General features: G+C 43.7%; 1 protein-coding gene across 2 annotated transcripts in view; it reads right to left on the bottom strand.

Annotated features, from left to right (window-relative positions):
• Positions 1 to 349: 349 nt before the first annotated feature.
• The window catches only part of CBFB (core-binding factor subunit beta), a 42,277-nt gene continuing 24,474 nt past the window's right edge, over positions 350 to 18,152 (bottom strand). Inside the window, exons 5-6 of one of the 2 annotated variants that reach the window (XM_052685327.1) lie at positions 15,448 to 15,574; positions 350 to 2,568 (exon numbers count right to left, since the gene is read on the bottom strand). In XM_052685327.1, the coding sequence (XP_052541287.1) occupies positions 2,546 to 2,568; positions 15,448 to 15,574 (150 nt within the window). In that variant the 3' untranslated portion in view covers positions 350 to 2,545. The remainder of the gene's footprint in view (positions 2,569 to 15,447; positions 15,575 to 18,152) is intronic. The other variant, XM_052685326.1, reaches the window with a different exon arrangement.

Genomic DNA, 18,152 nt, shown 5'->3' with positions numbered 1-18,152 from the left:
ATTTTGGTCTCCTCGTCCACAGCAGTGTGACCTTTAATCACAAAGCAGTTTGAGTGGAAAGGGACCCTGAAGGCCGTCTGTTCCCAGCCCTGCACTGAGCAGGGACACCCACAGCTCCATCAGCGCTCAGTTCCCTGACCTTGGCTGCGTGCAGGGATGGGGCAGCACCAGCTCTGTGTGCAGCCTGTGCCTCACCGCCCTGAGCGCGAAGGACTTCTTCCTTACCTCCCCTTTTCAGTGGGAGCCCACTTCCCCCACCCTGTCCCAGCAGACCCCATTGAAGAGCCCACTGCCCCCATCGCGGTGTGCCCCCACTGGAGCCTCCCAGTGTCAGAAAGGACCTCACAACTTGTTTCACTACACAGAAGTTTATTATGAAAGTTAAACGTACAACACAAAAGGTAGCAAAAGCGATCCTATAGCTTAAGGCAACTCTTGCAGGAGATGAATCCGAGAAAGATGATGCAACTTCAGTTTAAATAGAAATCATGAAAAAATATCAAATTGCATCAATAACTTAAAATGCACTTTAAAAAGTCTTCGCTAGCCAGCAGAGGGAAGGGCTGTGATCTTAATGCCAGCATTAAGATATCGGAAGCAGCAGAATGCTAAATGACGACAGGGAAGGTTGGGTATTTACACCGAGATGGCAACGTTAATAGCTGATAGCATCATTTCCTGTGTACTCGTGGCTTAAAACCACCATCTGAAACGTTAGGAAAACCTTTCAAAATAGACCTGCAGGCTATTCCATCAAAAACACACAGATGGCAGAGGAGGCCCAGGGCTGGGGCGCAAGGTGCAGAAACACCTCGGAAACGTTTCTCTGGGGGAGGAAGAGCAAAAGGGACAGGAGGGCACAGCGCATCTCCAGGGCACGTCCCACTGCGGGTGGGATATCAGAACATTTCTATCGGATGGCATTCTCAGTGTACAGTTATTGACACGAAGGGGATGTTAAATAATCGCCTGGTTAACACACAAAGGCTCTCCTCCATGTTGAACATTTCTGCGAGACCCCTTTTGCACCCACTGCATCACCGCCAACGAGGAACGTAGTTACCTTAGTTATAGAATTTAATGAAGATTTCACTGCTCTTATTGCACAGCGCTTCTGCCCCCAAAATCATTAACAACACAGTGAGATCAGATCATGTATCTTAACGCTGCCAAACGACACATTTCCAATTGATTTTCTTCAGATATCAGATGGACACAAAGAAAAACGTGGCACAGAACCCCTCCCCACCGCCACCACCCGAAGAAAGGAAGGAAATCCACGCAGATTAACTCTCCCCCAGCCATACCCAGCCAGCAAACACAGCACTCACTGCGGCGTGGCCCCTGTTTGTGTACAATTCCATGGCAGCGTCCCATGCACGGTCTGAGATTTCATCTCAGCTCCTCACCATCCAGCACAACTTTACAAAAAGCGTAAGATACAAAATATACTCGAAGCAGCCATCTTAACATCGTTCCATACACATCACCCATCGCCTCCATTCCCAGTCTGTGTGCTGCTGGGTCAAGCCGTAGAGTTGCAGTATCCCTTTGTAAGCGCTCTTTAAAAAAATCCCTGAATAAACTAGAAGCCAGCCTGCGACTTCCCACGAGTTTCAGTAAGGTATTTATATACAGCGGTACCAGAACCACCCGAACTCACTGAACACTGAACAAAACGCAAGACAGATTCTGGGGCAGAATGCACTCGTGCGTGACAACACAGATTTCAGATCTGATCGTTTAAAAAGTGGAACCGATGAACGTTCAGCGGTTAGAAGAATACTGCAACTGTAAGGCTGACGAGCCAGCAGTCTGAAACCCGATCCCAACAGCACTGATTCACTGGGTTCAGCTTGGAAGTAACGCCAAATAATGTCAGCAGTTTTCAGGTCTTGCAAACGTAGAAAAAAAGAAATCGGAAAGAAAGATAAGAACGCATATCTAAAATAAAGCAGGAGCACGAGAAAGACAATCAAAACTCCAAAAGCCCATATTAAAAAATTAAGCTTGGAATGCATTGGCTTCCAGCAGTTTACAAAAAAAAAAACAAAACAAAAAAACCACCAACAACAAAAAAAACAAACCCAAACAAACAAACGAAAAAAACACAACAAAAAAATAACAGAAACAAAAAAAAAAGTTTTTAATCTGTAATATCTTGACCTATTTTTAAGTGACAATTTTTATTACAGTTGAGAAAAAAAAAAAGTTTTTATAGCTGCATAAGTTTCCATTTCACTAAAATAGTGCCAACAAAAATAAGTTTGCATAGAAAAACAAAATTTCAAATTGCCACTGGCTACATGCTTAACATGGGAAATGCAGGTATCGTAACATAAACATAGTGCAAACCATGGCAGTTCACGGTGGTTCTGACTGCCGCAGGTCAGGAAACAGACCATAATATACCCAGTTATCACAGTTTCTGGTCTTTATTCAATCCTTTGCCAAGTAGAAGCAATGTATGTTGCAGACCCATGGCACTGCTGATGCTGATTAACGTAGTTTGAGATCATCGCCACTTCCTAGGTTGGATCCAGGACTAGGGTCTTGTTGTCTTCTTGCCTGCATTAATAAACACATGTTTAGGATTAACAAAATGACTCAAATCATCAGTTCGTTTCATAAGCACATTAAACACACGTCAAAAAAACCAAACAGTTTGAAGCCAGAAACACAGTAATTTCAGAGCAGCAAGGCAGGGCTTCCGCCCCTCCATCCAGAGCAAGTTCTTCACTGTGAGATCCCCTTCCTCTGTTAACCTCTCCTGCACGCGGTCTCAGGGTCAAGATTACAACACCAACATGGCAGAGTACGGCAGATGCTTCACAGCATCCCCACAGAGATCTCCCCCCAGCGTGTGCGTGTGGCAAACATCTTGTTTAGCTTGTTATGGAACAGAGAGACATACACCAACAAAACAGCACAGCAGAACCTGCAGACTGACAAACACGCTCATATTTTTGTCAGAACACACTCACTGGAGTAATACTATTCAGTGCACCAGTAAAGTTAGCAATAATACAAAACTTAAGAAAACTTTGGTTCTGATGGTTACCGTATTAAAAAAAGTAACATCAACTCTCCTTTAAACAAGGAGAGCTTTTGACACAATTTGAATTGGGTCAGTATTGATCAGTGCTTGTACAAAACACTTACCTGCTTTCTGCACCTGGCAATCAAATATTCACACAACTAGCTTCCCCACTTCTCCCAGCACAGCAATCCCACAGACACGTGCTGTGGATCCCAAGTGTGCTGTGTTTCCTCTAAGGCAAGGAGGACCTGACCTCCATCCACCAGGAAGGTTTGTGGCAGGGCACAGCAGAGAAGGAGCCCCAGCTGCCCTACTGTGGGTGAGAGCTTTCTGTGGGCAGCTGTGCATCACTTCTCCTGCAACTGAACACTATGCCCCTCCTCTTTCAGAGGCATAACCCCAGGATTTTGAGTTTTCTCCTCTGTGCACAAGCAGGCCGCCTTCACACAGCAAACAGAAATGCAAGTAAATGCTTACAAAGCCATTCATATAGTTCAATTTTCAGGCGGTGCTTCTGGTCTAGGAGAAGTGTTCTATCACTCTCTCAATCCTAGCCATACTTTACAGTGCTTTAGTACCAACTAAAGGTTTAGTACCAACTAAACGTGTTGTGCTCACGGTGTGCACAGCTGCCATGCTGCCCTGCAGCAATCACAACAGGGCTGTGCTCTCAGCTGCTGGTGCTCACTGCTGCAAGGAGCCCCACGAGCTGCACCGGCCGCAGTGAGCTGCCACACGCAGGCCTTCAGAACTGCATTCTCCAATGAGAAACAATAAAAAACAAAGCCCCAAACAAATAGTACTATGACAAAGGAGTGACGCCTCTCTCCTTCAGAAAGCCTTCTGTGCGTTGGTGAAAGGCAAGCACGGCCCAAACGCGGGCAGCAGCACCGCGGCCGCTCGCCGTCTGAGCATCCCTGCGTTCCCACGGTGCCACAGAACAATGCGAGCAGTTCAGCCAGCCTGTGACTAACGGTGACACGACGCTGCTCTGCGGTGCTCCTGACCCTTCTGAGTCACACTTACTGACACAGAGGAAGCCTTCCCGCCAGCAGCGGTTACCCCAGCTCACAGCACGCTGCTTGTTCCTCCCATGCTCGGCTGCCAGCCCCAAGCCCTTCAGCCGCTGCCAACACCACGCTCTCTAATGCGGGCGGCTCTTTCCCTGCTCGCTTCTCCCTCCCTCCCTCCCTCATCTGGCTGACTTTGTGCTTCCAGCATGACTGGCTAGCTTCAGCTGTAAGGAGGAGGAGAAGCCCAGCTTCCTTCCCCCATTGAAGTACTGGAGCTACATTTTCCTGTTCTGTGCAATAATCCCATCCTGACACACACGAAGTTCATTGAATAAACCCTGTACTCATCAGCACATTTCCAGAGGAGATATTCCCTCCTGACCTTCTTGGTGGTCACACTGCCATTATCGCTTTGGAAACGCTATTTTGAATACCACAGATGGCACCTATTGCACTTACATATCCAGTACAGGAATTGGACTGATGCAGGATTTTTGTTACTCAGGGGTCAGATCATCCTCTCACTCTGTTCTGTTGATGCTTCCCTCAGCCACTATGACCAGCGGTGCGGCGCTCACACATGCAGAACAGCCCTAAAAACAGCAGCCAGCATCACTGCACAAACCCACAGGCCTCTCAGTAATGTGAATGATCACACTGAAACAAGTGGGTGTCATCACATACAGTGCAGGAGATTCTAAATCCTGATGGCATACTCCTTCCAGCCCCTGAAGGACATCTGCAAATTGCTTTCTTTGTAGAGATGCAGAACTATGGGAAACTGTACTTAATTGAGATTTTCACATTTGTAAACCCGAATCATTCAGTTTTGCATTCAGCATAACCACAGAAAAGTTAACGATGAAGAACCCCACACTTCATTTCTTTTTCTTCAAGAGAAAACTCAACTGTGATGTAAAGACTCTCCTGAACACAGCATGGCCGTTCTGCGTGTCTGAACAGACACTTCTGCACTGACAGCTGTACTAAAATTAACAAAGGAGCAAGTTCCACTTCGCATATCCTTCTCCCATTGACCAGACTGTACCAAGATTTCTTCTGCTCCTGACTGCTCCCCACGTCTTTAAGAAGAAACAAAGGCACGTGCTCTTTGATGAAGAGCTGCCAAAATCCCAGCGGTACCCATCTAGTTAGTCACTGGTTTTGTTCTGTACTCACACACTTCTCACCCTTACTGGAGAAAAAGCCAAGTTCACTACTGCTATTCTCCTGCTTTAAAAGTAACAGAGCTGCTTTTTCAGAAAAGAAACCATATGCACAGTAATTGTATTGTCAAATTTCAGCAAAGACTCCAAGGTAAGGGCATATGGTTGCATTTACGCTCTGCCTAAATCGGCCTTTTCTTTCAGGACTTATGAAAGAATTCACGTGATTCATGAGATCACTGCTACTTGTAGGGTTTGCAGAAGCCACTACTGAATGGCTGCCAGATCTGCCCTTTTAGCGATGGGCAGGAGGCATGACAAATCACCCCCAAACGTACTGAGAGCACTCACTGCAGTATTTCATAGGAAGCATGCATGGATAAAGGTGCAGCTCTGCATTTCAGTAAGGGGGTTTACTGCCCCGTGCTGGAATGACAGCTGTCTCTCACTCAGGAGCCCTTGTTTATTCATGTGGCACTACAGTGCAGGAGTGCACGCATGGAACACGCCACTCACTGCTGCACCAAGGTGCACAGGCACGGTTTGCAACCACCACAGCAGCACTCAATGTGCTAAGAGCACCACACGCATATGCAGCTGAAAATTAAAACCACTGGTGAAGAACAGGAGAAATCCCCCTGCACTGCGTGCAGACAGCGAGGATGCAGCAGAGCATCAGGAACTGGGTGATATTTCTGGCCACTGACAAAGAGTAAAAAAACAGCTTTCACAAGAATGCCACAAGTGTTCTGAACACTCGTTTGTGGCAGGAACATGACCACCAGTGTGGCAGTCATCTGGTGGTTCTGCTCAGTTTGTCACAGGAAGACGGAGGTTCCTTCTAGAGATGTGAGAATGGCGTTGCCAGAACTCTCAGCACAGCTAATCAATCCACTGAATTACAGCTTCTGCTGTAACTTCTGAAACACATACCTCGTGAAGCCATGCAGAAGCATCTCTATGAAGAATGAGCTCAGGTTCCCAAAGATTAAGGAGACCTACTTCAATTAAAAGAGATGCATCTGTCTTTGCCATTGGGAAGCAGAGTACCCTGCCATGAGTCATGCACAGTGAGTCATGAGAAAACAGCAGTGATCCATCTTATCTCACTGTATTTCATTTTTCAGTTAAACGCTGATTGAAGTTGGAAGGAGGACTACCTTGAATGTTACTCAGCTGTTGCTTTGTGAAACAGTCAGTCATAAATAGTATGTGGATCCCATCGCAGTTGTGACTCTCCTGTGACGGAATGGCAGCTTCCTTCCAAATATCACAAAACTGAATGGTTAATGTGATGGACACACAGGGAGTTTCAATATCCAAAAATATTCAGCTTTCAGCATATGAAACCATGCAAATCTTCTGTAACACTTCTGCAATACGGAAGGAATTACAACTGGCCACAAGCCATTTCAAATGGAGGAGACAGCATGATGACCAACCAAAAGAATTGCAGGAATGCATTCACAAAAAACACCAACCAAACAACAAACAAACAAAAAAAATATTGCAAAACCTCCTGTACGTTTCTAGTCTAGATCTATTTACACTGAACTCATGGGCTGATGAAACAGAGGAATAATAGACAAGGTAAAAGCTACTGACAATCATTTTGATTTGATGATAAACAAAGGCCATCCATGGCAAGGAACATCCACAGCAATGCTCTAACAGCAATGCTCTCCTCAACTGTGCATGTCCAAAGTCTTCCCAAGCCCAAGTGTAAGGTGATCAGAACAGGCTGAAAGTCATTCTGAGAACGCAATGCAGTAGTATTATTTTTTCTTCCCAGTAAATGAGACAGCTTGAAGTCATCATCTTAGAATGGTGACTCTTTTGGACAGCAATTGTGCTTCACTGCTTCATTGGGATACTTAGGTAAAACAGATGTAGGCATTGTGGCAGTTCAGGAGGAAGACAAGCAGCTCCTCCAGATGTCAGCACACTTAAGACACCAGCATCCCCCTCCAAGCATCCGACCCTGCCCCACGCTATGGTGGTCACATTTTCAACACTGTCAGTAAAACTCTTCAAGCTGTCTTTGAGTGTCTGTAACCATACTCCATTCATGAAAACAATGGAAAAATGCAACTAAGTACTCCTGCCATTCCTATTTGCACCAACTCTCCTTAGTTTCCAGATGTAACACCCTTTACCACTCTGCTGGCCTCAAACCACACAGCAAACGCTGTGCAGCTCCTCATACATGACTTGTCAAAAGTGTGTGTTGGGTGGGGGTCACTTTCAAGAGCGACCTGTACACTGAGATTCTTCTCTCCATTGGGCATCCCAACTCTGAAGCTTCTCAGACAGAGCTCTGGGACATACTTGAGACCACCACCCACCTCTACCACAAGTTCAGCAAGAAAAGATAATGCAGTCCCATTATGTGACAACAGCTCTGAGAAAGCAGAAATGGGAAAGCTGGAGGTAAATTTAGAAAGGATGGACAGGGAGGAAGGGCCTCACTTTCCATGAGCAATTAAAAATCAAGGACCTCTGCATGCTAGGCAGTGAAATCAGCAGTAGAACTAAACGCATGGCATGTAGACTTGGGACACTGGTGGAGGGGAGGGAGGAAAAGGAAGATAGTTTGAAGAAGGGCTGCCACAAAGAGTAGCCAAAATAAACTCTTTCCACAGACAACTCCACTGCAATTCTTAATTGCCTTCTGGCAGACCCATGCTGCTGAAGCAGACAGAGCAGATGCATTATGTGCCTTGGCATCTCTCATCTATAATTTACTAAATAAGTGAAAGATCAAGCTATGTTATAAAAAACTAAACAGTGAACATTTGGATTCTCTTAGAAGGACTGTCAACCTTCTGAAAAGGATTAAAAAAAAATCTGAGAATACATCACAGATACTTTTCTAAAAAGCATACAACCACAGGGCAAAAAAAAAAAAAAAAAAGAAAGAAAAACAACACCCAAACAAACAAGTGGAAGCTAAGAGAGCAATACTTAGAAAAATGACCGCTTCCAACCAAGCAACAAACAGAAGGGTCTCCTCTGAGCTGCTGCTTAATGACTGCTCCTCCCCTGTGATGCGCACAAGGTTGCGCTGCTGGCCATGCCTCCATTCCCAGTACCCTTAGCTTACTGCACAGTACTGAAAAGAAGAGTGGGGGAGGGAAAGATCAGCACTCTCAGAATTCATGTCAGCAAACCCAGGCCAATACAGCCCACTAAGAGCTACGTTTGATATGTAATAGACCTTCCTCCATCACAGGCCTGCAGGAGCACCCTGTGCGATTCAGATCGGAGGGGCTTCACTTCAGAAACAGCAGCAGGAGGATCCCCTCATCACTACACACCACGTCTGTAAGCTGCTGGAAGTCAGGAAGGTGCATGACTTCCCCTGCACTCCCAGCAGGTCTGCGTGGGACGCGGTGGCCTACCTCCAGCCTAAGGGCAGCTTGGTTTGGGGCTGTCATGCCCACTGTGCTGACACCTCTCCTTTTCACTTCAACTGGGATGGGAAAGACATTTCTTAAATACAGCAAGCACCACTCGTATTATTCAAAGAAAAGAAAACACTTTCAAATTTGGTAGGAGATCTGGATATCTGGCTGAAGTCCTTAGAGAACAGTTTTCAGACTCTACACTCATTGCTTTTTAATTTATGTATCCATTTTCACTGCTTTTTCTCAGTCGGAACACAGTTTTCTTGACAAAGCCTACGGATTAGAACCATTCAGCACCCACCTCAGGCAGGACTCCATTCCAAGCTGCCAGACAGCTGCTTCCAAAAGCAGGCACTGCTCCCTAACAGTGCACACGGCTGCTTTACGTACCATGCACAACCACACCAAGAGTGTACATTTTGGTTACCAATTCCCAATGCACCCTCTTGCCTGAGATCACTGCAACTGTTTTTATCTTTGTTTAAAAGTCACCGCGAAGCTGAAGATTTCAGTCCACAATGGTAACTGGGCTAAAATAACAAGCTGATAAAGCAAAAAGCAGGTGAACAGATCTTACAAGCTTCAAGTAGAGACCAGTTGAATTTTAACTTTCGTAGGAAAACTTGAGAAAGGCTTGGAACATTTCCTTTTAGGCAGCATTGTTTGAAGGCTGGTACAGAGGTTATAAATTTATAATTAATATTGATTACCTCTAGACCGTATCCCTCTGTTGCTCAGCCCCTTTCTAACCTTCATTGACTGAAATAAGATGCTTATATTACAGTATTCCCCGATTTGCAAGATCGATCTCCTCTGTGCTATATCCAGCATTGATTCTGTGCAGCACAAATAGTTTTGTAAGAAGTGCTTTGGAATGCTTATGTCAGAAAAAAAACAATCTGCTGGTCAGAAGTTGTGACACAGCACGGCCACACCACTGCAACCCACGGGCACAGAGCTCACAGCACACAGCCCTGCTGGGCACCACACGTCCACACACCAGCCTTCATATTTTCCACTCAGTTATGCAGTATGCAATACGGAACATACATGTATCTCATATATTATATCCTATATATCCACACACCCCAGGACTGCGCTACCAACTGCATTCAGAGAAGTAATGGTTTGGATTTCTTTCGTGCCCGAAAAGCTTTATTAATGTTTAGAGTATTTTCATCTCGTTTTCTGTCATTTTGGACAGTACATGCAATAGGCAGTAATTAAGTTCATTCCAGATTAATTTTTTCAGGGGAAAAAAACCTCAGGTCAGAATTTGCCACGAAACAAATAGAAAGAGAAACCGATCAGCACATTATATTTTTGCTGAAGCAAATTACACTTGACCAAAAGACCTACTGCTAAGGCACTTGTTTACACTGATAGTTTGATATTAAATTCCCCTTTCTTTAAGAAGGGAAAATAACTCCATCACTTAGAACTTCGGAAGAAAATCAGTCCTCCTACTTCACTCTGTTTCAGTTGTGAACTGTATGCATTTCTTTAATAAAATCTTGTTTTATTTAGAGAGCTCACAACTTGAGCACAGTTCAGTGAATACTTCTCATTTCAACTCCTAATTCCCATCACACACCGGTCAGAATGCAGAAATCCATCACAGGATTGAATATTTAAAGTTTGTGACAATTTTTATTATGTTTAATTTTTGGTGATTTCTATTGAGGGGGATTTCCACTGAGAGAAACAACAAAAAGCCTCAAAACATTTCATTCCTCAGCAAAACGTGGACATTTTTAAAAATGAGAAATTCGTGCAGTTTCCTAAAATGGTTCTGCTTTGCCATTAGTGTAATTTATATTTAGCACAAGACCACAAACAGACACAGTGCCGGGCTGCTCTGCACAGAAGAGCAGAGCACTCTGCCTCTCTCCTTGCAGCGTCGCTAAAATAAAAAGCATGGCAGTAATGTGAAAAACAGCCCATTTCCAAAATGCCTGTTGAGCAAATTGTGTTGGAAAAATGAGAACGGATCCAACCCAGCCCCAAATAAAGCAATCCACAGAGCGCAATCAGCCGGGCACAAGAGTAAGAGTAGAGCAAACTGCGCTCAGGCAACTTTGCTTCCATTTTAAAGCCATGGTTTGCCCATGCAAAACAAGCCTTCACAAAAAGTATCTGCAAACAAATATCCTCCTCTCGTTACCTTGCTGAGAGTCCACTGCTTCCTACTTTCTGCTCTGGTGTGCAGCCCTCACTCGCTGCCCTCCTGGGCTGAGCACGGCTCCGAGCTGCTGCTGCTCCTGGCCTCACCAACTGGGGGCTGCTGAAACCTCCCTAAGTCATTCTGGATAGTGTAGCAAAGTTTGTGTCAAAATGCAGAATAAAAAGCCAAGTTCTTACTAGAAGGTTCAGGTATTTCCAGTCTGCACCCTCACAGTAATTTCCACAGCACACCTCTTATTGTGACCCCTACTCTGGTCATTCATGCTGCAACACACCGACAGCAGAACACACTCACACCAGCTCTTCCAGCCAAGAAAAAGGGATACAGAGATGCGCCTGCCTCACCGCCGTTCCTCCTCCCTCCCTTCTCTTATTAGTTTGGCTGAGGGAAACAAAGCACAGATATTTCCAATTCAGTTTCTGTCTGATGTGGTACTTTGCTTTGGAAAGCAAAGTCAGCCTTCACTTGGTAGGAAGTCACTAGAGAGGGTAAGTTTGCTACACAGCTCCATGGAACTTCATACAGTTATTTATTGGTAAATAACACACTGCAAATATGCTTTACCTGGGGATAAGGTCCTTCTTTGTGTGTGCATCATTAAATATTTACTGCCTCAGCATTCCAGTGCTTTTGTGGAAAGTGAAAGCCATTAGAATACATTATTAATTTTGAAGGCATTAATTAAAAACACTCACTGACTTCAAAAGCATCTCTGAAACAGAGGAGCTCTGAGTGCAGTGAGGTAAGATTTGCGGTATCTGATGTGACCAACCTACATACACTGACAGAAAGCAAATCCGTCTTATATTAAAAAGTGAAACACACCAGAAGTATAGCAGGACACGTTTCAACTAGGAAAAACCTAAAAACTTGAAGCAAACTGCTTAAATCCACTCTCACTCCACAGTATAACACCTTACTCGTGTTGGAATGAATGCTGTGGCTGGACCAAAACAGTCACTTTTGGCAAATGGAGCATGACCTACCAGGCACTACCAATCCTTTCCTCACCAAAATGGGGATCTGTTGTGCTACTGAAGCCATCAATAGGAAGCACACTACATGACAAAAGGAGGGCAAACAAACTTCACAGCATGCTGAGGGGTGAGTTTGTTTTGGGTTTTTCTGTTTTTATGAATAAGAGAGGAAACAATTAAAATTAGAAAAGTAATTATTCCTAAGTTGTTCCTCACTTGCTATTTTTCCCCTTTTTAAAGTCTTACCACCCCAACTTGGAACAATTTACCACCCCCACTCGAACGATTCAACAAGCTTTGCTGGGATCACTCCTAGTCAAAAATATACAACTTTGTTTTAAAACTCCACAGTGAGACTTAAGGGTAGGAGTTTTTTTTTTTTCCCCACAAAAAACTTTATAAATAAGGAATTGAATCTGATCACTTTCAGATGCTGCCAGGCTTTGGACGGATGAATGTTTCCAAAGAGCTGGCACGTCTGTTTAGGATAAGAGTGGGTGGAATACTGCAGGATTCTCCTTCCCTCCCCCACCGAAGCAGAATCTGGTCTCTATTAAGCTGAAATGCCTTTAATTCTACAGTAGGAAATCTGCTTTTTACAGACAGTGTCGCAATTCCTAAAGTAATCCTTAATGCTGATGAGATCCTGTTCCAAGTCTGGCAATTTCAAGTTGCACTGTTCATACCATGCTTAGCAGGAAAGAAAAACCTGAAGAATAATAAAGAATAACAGCGAAACACGTAGCATTACAAAGTCTATGCTGCAGGGAGCTCTGTGTGGAGCACAACAAACCAAAATTCACTCGGCGTGCTTAGCATCCACCACTTCTAACTGCCCTATAAAAACCTTCAAGTGCAACCATCTCTGTGCTGCAGTCAAAGACACAGTTGGACCTACTGAAACAGTCTGCAATATTCTGTAACTGTTGAGCTGCGTTTCCAAGCTGATCAACATTGTGAGCATAGGAAAATTCAGGAAAATACAACAAACGTGCATGCAGTTATGCCTTCTTTTCTATTCAGAATTTTATGATGATCACAAGCTCCTCATTTAAGTGCTTCCTAATTAAGGTTCATTTGATCCTGACTGAACGTTGCATTAGAATACGACTGCTGTGAAAGTCAGGCAAACAATGCCCGACTTGGAAACCTGATTCCTCCCGAGGAATGCACTGTAAATCTATACCCTAGCCCCCAGATTGTGATTTTCGTGCAGTCTTGAGACCCAGAGTGGTTATATGCATTAAAACATATACAGTAACAGAAAAAAAAAATGAAACACACATAACAAAACGTGTTGCAATTACTGAAAAAACGTCAGCTTTTGACAAATTAATTTTGAATCTGGTAACTTTTCCATTCTGCTTAAACACGCTTCCAGATATCTATTTGTCCTCTTCTTCCTTTCTGTAGGTGATCTATACCAGTGCTTCAGAGATGAGAAAATGACTATTCTTATTTTAAGAGAAAAATGGGTCCTGGCAGCTAATAATGACATCATTTAATAACAACTGCTTGCTGTCCTATTAAGGGGAGAGACAATTTTCAGAAGTTATTGGATCCAGCTCCTGCAGCTGGCCAGGGATGTTGTTTGCATCTTACTGCCACAAGCTTTGATGTTCCTTATGAAGAGCCAGATGCTTGATATTACCTCAATCTCACTCTTAGTTGAAAATTTCTACGCATCTTAGCTGCAAAAATAAGGGGTTTCTACACTTGAAGAATCAAACTCCACAGAACTGCAGAAGTTCAAGGAAATCTTTTTTTTTTCCCTTTTTCAAAGAACCCCCAAACTTTAAGCACTGTTAGCAGGAACGGATAAGAAGGGTGTAGCAAAGGAAAGTAAATAAAGCTTGATGTAAGTAAAAGATGTAAGGCTGGCCTTCAAGTTCCTACAACATAGTTAAAATTAAGGCAAGCTGCCTCAGATATCTACAAACAGTTTTAAGATTCTACCTTCCTTTTGAAGTCACAGTTTCCAGCTATGATGCAACAGAAACAAAAATGATCCAGGTTGTCCAGATATTCCAAGGATTCATTGGTACAAAGGCAAGGATTTTATCTTTACACAGCTAACATCTGACCTGGCCATGTCAGTGTCAGCAAGAACAACTCTGGCAACCTCTTCAAAGTGACAGGCATTATTCTCTGAATCTTTCTCTCCTCCTCACTTTCATGCTCAGTGTATTCCACTGTCACTTGGAAGAAAAAAGTCTGTTTAACCACCTCAACTATCAGTGCAGCCAAAAGAAAAGCAGCTTAGCAGTAACAAAGCTTTCTAAAAACACGAGTAGCAGCAGATTGGTCATGTCTGCTCACACCAGAAGATGGGTAGCAGCAGGCAGGGAGGCAGCTGTCCCCCTCTGCTCTGCCTTTGAGAGGCCCCACCTGCAGTACTGCACTGAAGCCTGCGGCCCTCAGCACAGGAAGGCATGGAGTTGTTGGAGTGGGTCCAGAGGAGGACATGATGACCAAAGGGCTGGAAAACCTTTCCTATGAAAATAGGTTGAGGCAGCTGGGTTTGTTTGGCTTGGGGGAGAGAATGCATCTAGGACACATCACTGTGACCTTCCAGTACTTGAAGGGAACTTATAAGTAGGAGAGAGATCAACTTCTTACGCTGTCTTACAGCGATAGGATAAGTGAAACTGTTTTAAATGAAAGAGGAGAGATTTAGCTAAGATGTTATGAGGAAATTCTTCATGCAAGGGATATGAGGGCCTGGCCCAGGGTGCTCAGCAAAGTTGAGGATGACCCATCCTTGGAGGTGCCCAAAGCCAGGTTGGATGGGGACCTGGGCAGCCTGGGCTGATGGATGGCAACTAGCCTACAACAGAAGGGTGGTAACTACATGATCTTCAATGTGCCTTCTAACCCAGGCCATCTTACAATTCAGGTCAGACCATGCTGATTAAACAGGGAGTAAGAAAGAAAAGTAGTAAGGGAGACAAACTCAAACTCCTTCAGTTTCATCCCTTGTCTCTGGTTGACCAAGAGTCTGTCTTAACTTGCCAACTCTCCTTATGCATCACTCATCCTCTTACAGCTCCTGTCTTTCTAACATCTTAGAGCAGCTGGTTTCCATTCCCTTTTCTGGCTCCTCTTTTCTTAATCCCAGTAATTTCTGCTCTAATAAAAAAAATATTTAAGACTGTGGGGCCCTAAAGAAGCAAAGCACAGGGTAGTGAGAGCCGTATCAGTGAAATGGAGGAGGGGAGTGAGACTCCCCATCAGTAAGAACCAGCAAGAGGAAAAGAAAGCACAACTTGTGGAAGAAAGCAGACTGTAGCACGTGATTAAGGTCAGTGGTAATGTTTTCCATAGTGTAAAATAGCCAGCTACAAAATAATCTGCCAGCATTTCCTCAAGCTTCTTCTGTGCTCATGCAAAAGATGCCCCCATATCTGCTAGAGATGTGGCAGTGAACAAGAATAGCCTTACAGATCAAGTACCCACTTGATCATCTACAGAGAGGAAGAAAAGGCTAGAAATCAGAATTCTTGACAAGACTTCAAACATTTGGAATTGTTTTTGTTTTTAGAAAAGTTGGAAGCAACACATTTTGTAATTGGTACACGACAAAACGAGACAACAAACAAAATCCACAACATTATACACACAAATTAAAAAACAATCTTAAGTTTTGGGAAAGTACTAACCAGTTACTGACAGCAGCTGTGAAACCCTCACCTCCATTTCCTCCCGATGAGACCTGTCTCTGTCTTCGAATTCACGGGTTCTTCTTCGAGCTTCTTCAAAGGCTTGTTGTGCCAATGCATCCTCCTGCTACCAAACCACACGACAACAAGCGACACAGAAGGTTACCTTCATTTCCATCAGACAAACCTTTCTTTAGAATATTAGGGATCGCTTGACAGTAAAGACGAGCATGTCTTACAGAAGCAGCTAGATCACAGACGGGTTCTAGCAGCTGCTAATTGTAAGGTAAGGAGTTACTACCTACCTTCATCACTACAGCAGAAGTAGCCGAAACTACAGTACAGCTACAGCTATCACTTAAATACATGTTAGAAGGAGAACGGCTTGTCAGAAGCCATTTTAAATGCTGCAAAATTTTCTGAAAGCTAGGAATTCTCAGAAGTTAGATGAAAGAGGCAACGCACTTTACTGCCATACAAAAGTAATTGTGAAAACAATATCCACAGATATACTGAGAGAGTTCATTAGCATCACGACATATACAATGGTAATTTAATTACTTCCCATTTAAAAATTTACATCCAAGTTACAGAGTAATTAAACCCTCAATTTCATCAAAAGCTGTGGAAGGTGCACCAATATGAACATCTATAAACCTTACGTATTTAAATAACCTAAATTTAGCTGAAAAACATGGGGCAGAAACTATTCCACCACTGACACATATACATGCAGAGGAAAGCCTACAGTTTTTCAACAACTTTGTTGCTTCTTTTCAAGAGAATTATGCATGACGTAGATTATGCATGAAAATACCTCTAATAAACTAATGCTCAAAATATCATGAAGACAGTAAGGGACAAACAGCATTACTTCTCTCTCCTCGTAACTTTCCAGCTATCACCACTGCTATCTCTGCTCGTCATTCCCATGTACGCACATGATTTTCAAGCCGGCAGTTCTCCTAAAAGCAACAATCCTAACCTTGACTGTTGGAGGACAAAACCACTGTGAGAAACCAACTAAATATTAATACACCAAGGGACTAAGCCCATAAATTTTTTAATTTCAGTTCAAACGTCTTTAGGCTGAGAGAACATTCAATTGCTTTTTTCGCCCCTGGCACAATCACGCTGCCTGGAAGGCGCTCTGTGAAGTGATGTGAGTGAGGGCCCCTCGTGGCCTAGCACAGATAGGGACAAACAGCTGTCAGTCAATAACTGCACCCAGGTCCCTGGAAAGCTGCACTCAAAGGCAATCTTTAAAGCTGCCCATAAGAGAAGTCTGACATTTTTAAAAGTGGAATTCGGCCCTTTATGGATACCTCAATGTTCACGCAGCACGTAGCAGCTAAGGTCTCGCAGTAAAAGGTGATATTGTTCTTAGCAAAGCAGAAGAGATAAAATATGAGCTAAGTTTGTCTCTCTGATGATGGCAGAGAAGCTGCCTTCTTTCTGCTGTACAGCAGCTCCATATGTCATCGTTACCCTCTCACTTTTGAGGGGACAGACTTAAATGAAAGCAGATTTTTCTGTACGAGATTTTTGCATTTTACCACCACTTGAAGTGGTCACGTAATAAAAAGCTACACAGTCTCAGCCACGAGACTTTTTTAAACGTGGTTGTAAACCAAAAAAAGCTGAATTAGAATTTCAGAGAACAATCAGTTTGTTGACATCCAGAATGAACACATACTGACAGCTGGTTTATTAAAGTCAAATGAAAGGGAAAAAAAAAGCATCAGAATGCAACTTTAAGTAAAAAATATATGTATCAAAAGATCCTGCTTTGGCCTCAGAGATGCACTACAAAAGAAACTGAACTTCTCTGAAGCTCAAACAACAGGAGTTTAACTATCCTTCTTCAAATGTCAGTCAAATCTGGCAATTACAGCCCAGCAAATTTGGAGGTAGGAAACCCAATCATCCATCCACCCTAGTTTTATTCAGGAGCAATACTTCTGACAGGAGCCCACTGATGAAAAGAGTTTGCAAAACATGAACATATCAATACAAAAATGGGGCAAAACGCCTCTCAGCCAGGGAAACAAAACCCACAAAGGAGAGGCTTACTCACACCCACAGCTCCCACCACAGCAGCTCAGCAGGACAAGCCTTTATAAGAACAACTTCAACTACAGAAGCTACATGGCAAGAATGTTGCATTACAGAAGACACACAAAAGTACTGGAGACAAAAACAGTCTTTTAATGAGGCTCCAGGCAAACAGCAAACTCAGGGATACTGCAGTGCTGGATGGAGAAGGTACCCAAGCACTCTGATAGCCCAACAGAAAGAAGGCTGAAGGAGCAGCTGAACCAAGGCCCCCAGTAACAGAAGGCGAAGCTGCTTAGGAGGGAGACATTAATTTGCTGTGAATTAAATAGAAAGAATGGTAGCTTAAAAATTACAATTGAAGTATTTCACTGGGCATGTAGCTTTCCTTCCTGAGGCATTTTCTGACCTGCTGAAGGATAGAATTTCAAAAACTGTGGCAACAAGGAGAAAACGTACCTGATCCCAGCACTAGTAAGAAGTGGTAAGAGACAGGAAAATGCAAGAGCACTAGATTGGCATACAGCAAGCTTTCCCCAAAACAGCAGGGGTGGTGGGCAGGGGGACAACGAATACTGCTAAGACTCACATGGCAAAAGCAGGAGCACTGCAGGCACTGTGCTGCACAGCTGGAAGCACCTGAACTCACT

This window comes from Tympanuchus pallidicinctus, unplaced genomic scaffold (assembly GCF_026119805.1).
Source record: "Tympanuchus pallidicinctus isolate F22 unplaced genomic scaffold, pur_lepc_1.0 scaffold22, whole genome shotgun sequence".
Lineage (NCBI taxonomy): Eukaryota > Metazoa > Chordata > Aves > Galliformes > Phasianidae > Tympanuchus > Tympanuchus pallidicinctus.
Note: the sequence above shows the minus strand (reverse complement) of the source record. Positions and strands in the feature narration are given on the sequence as shown.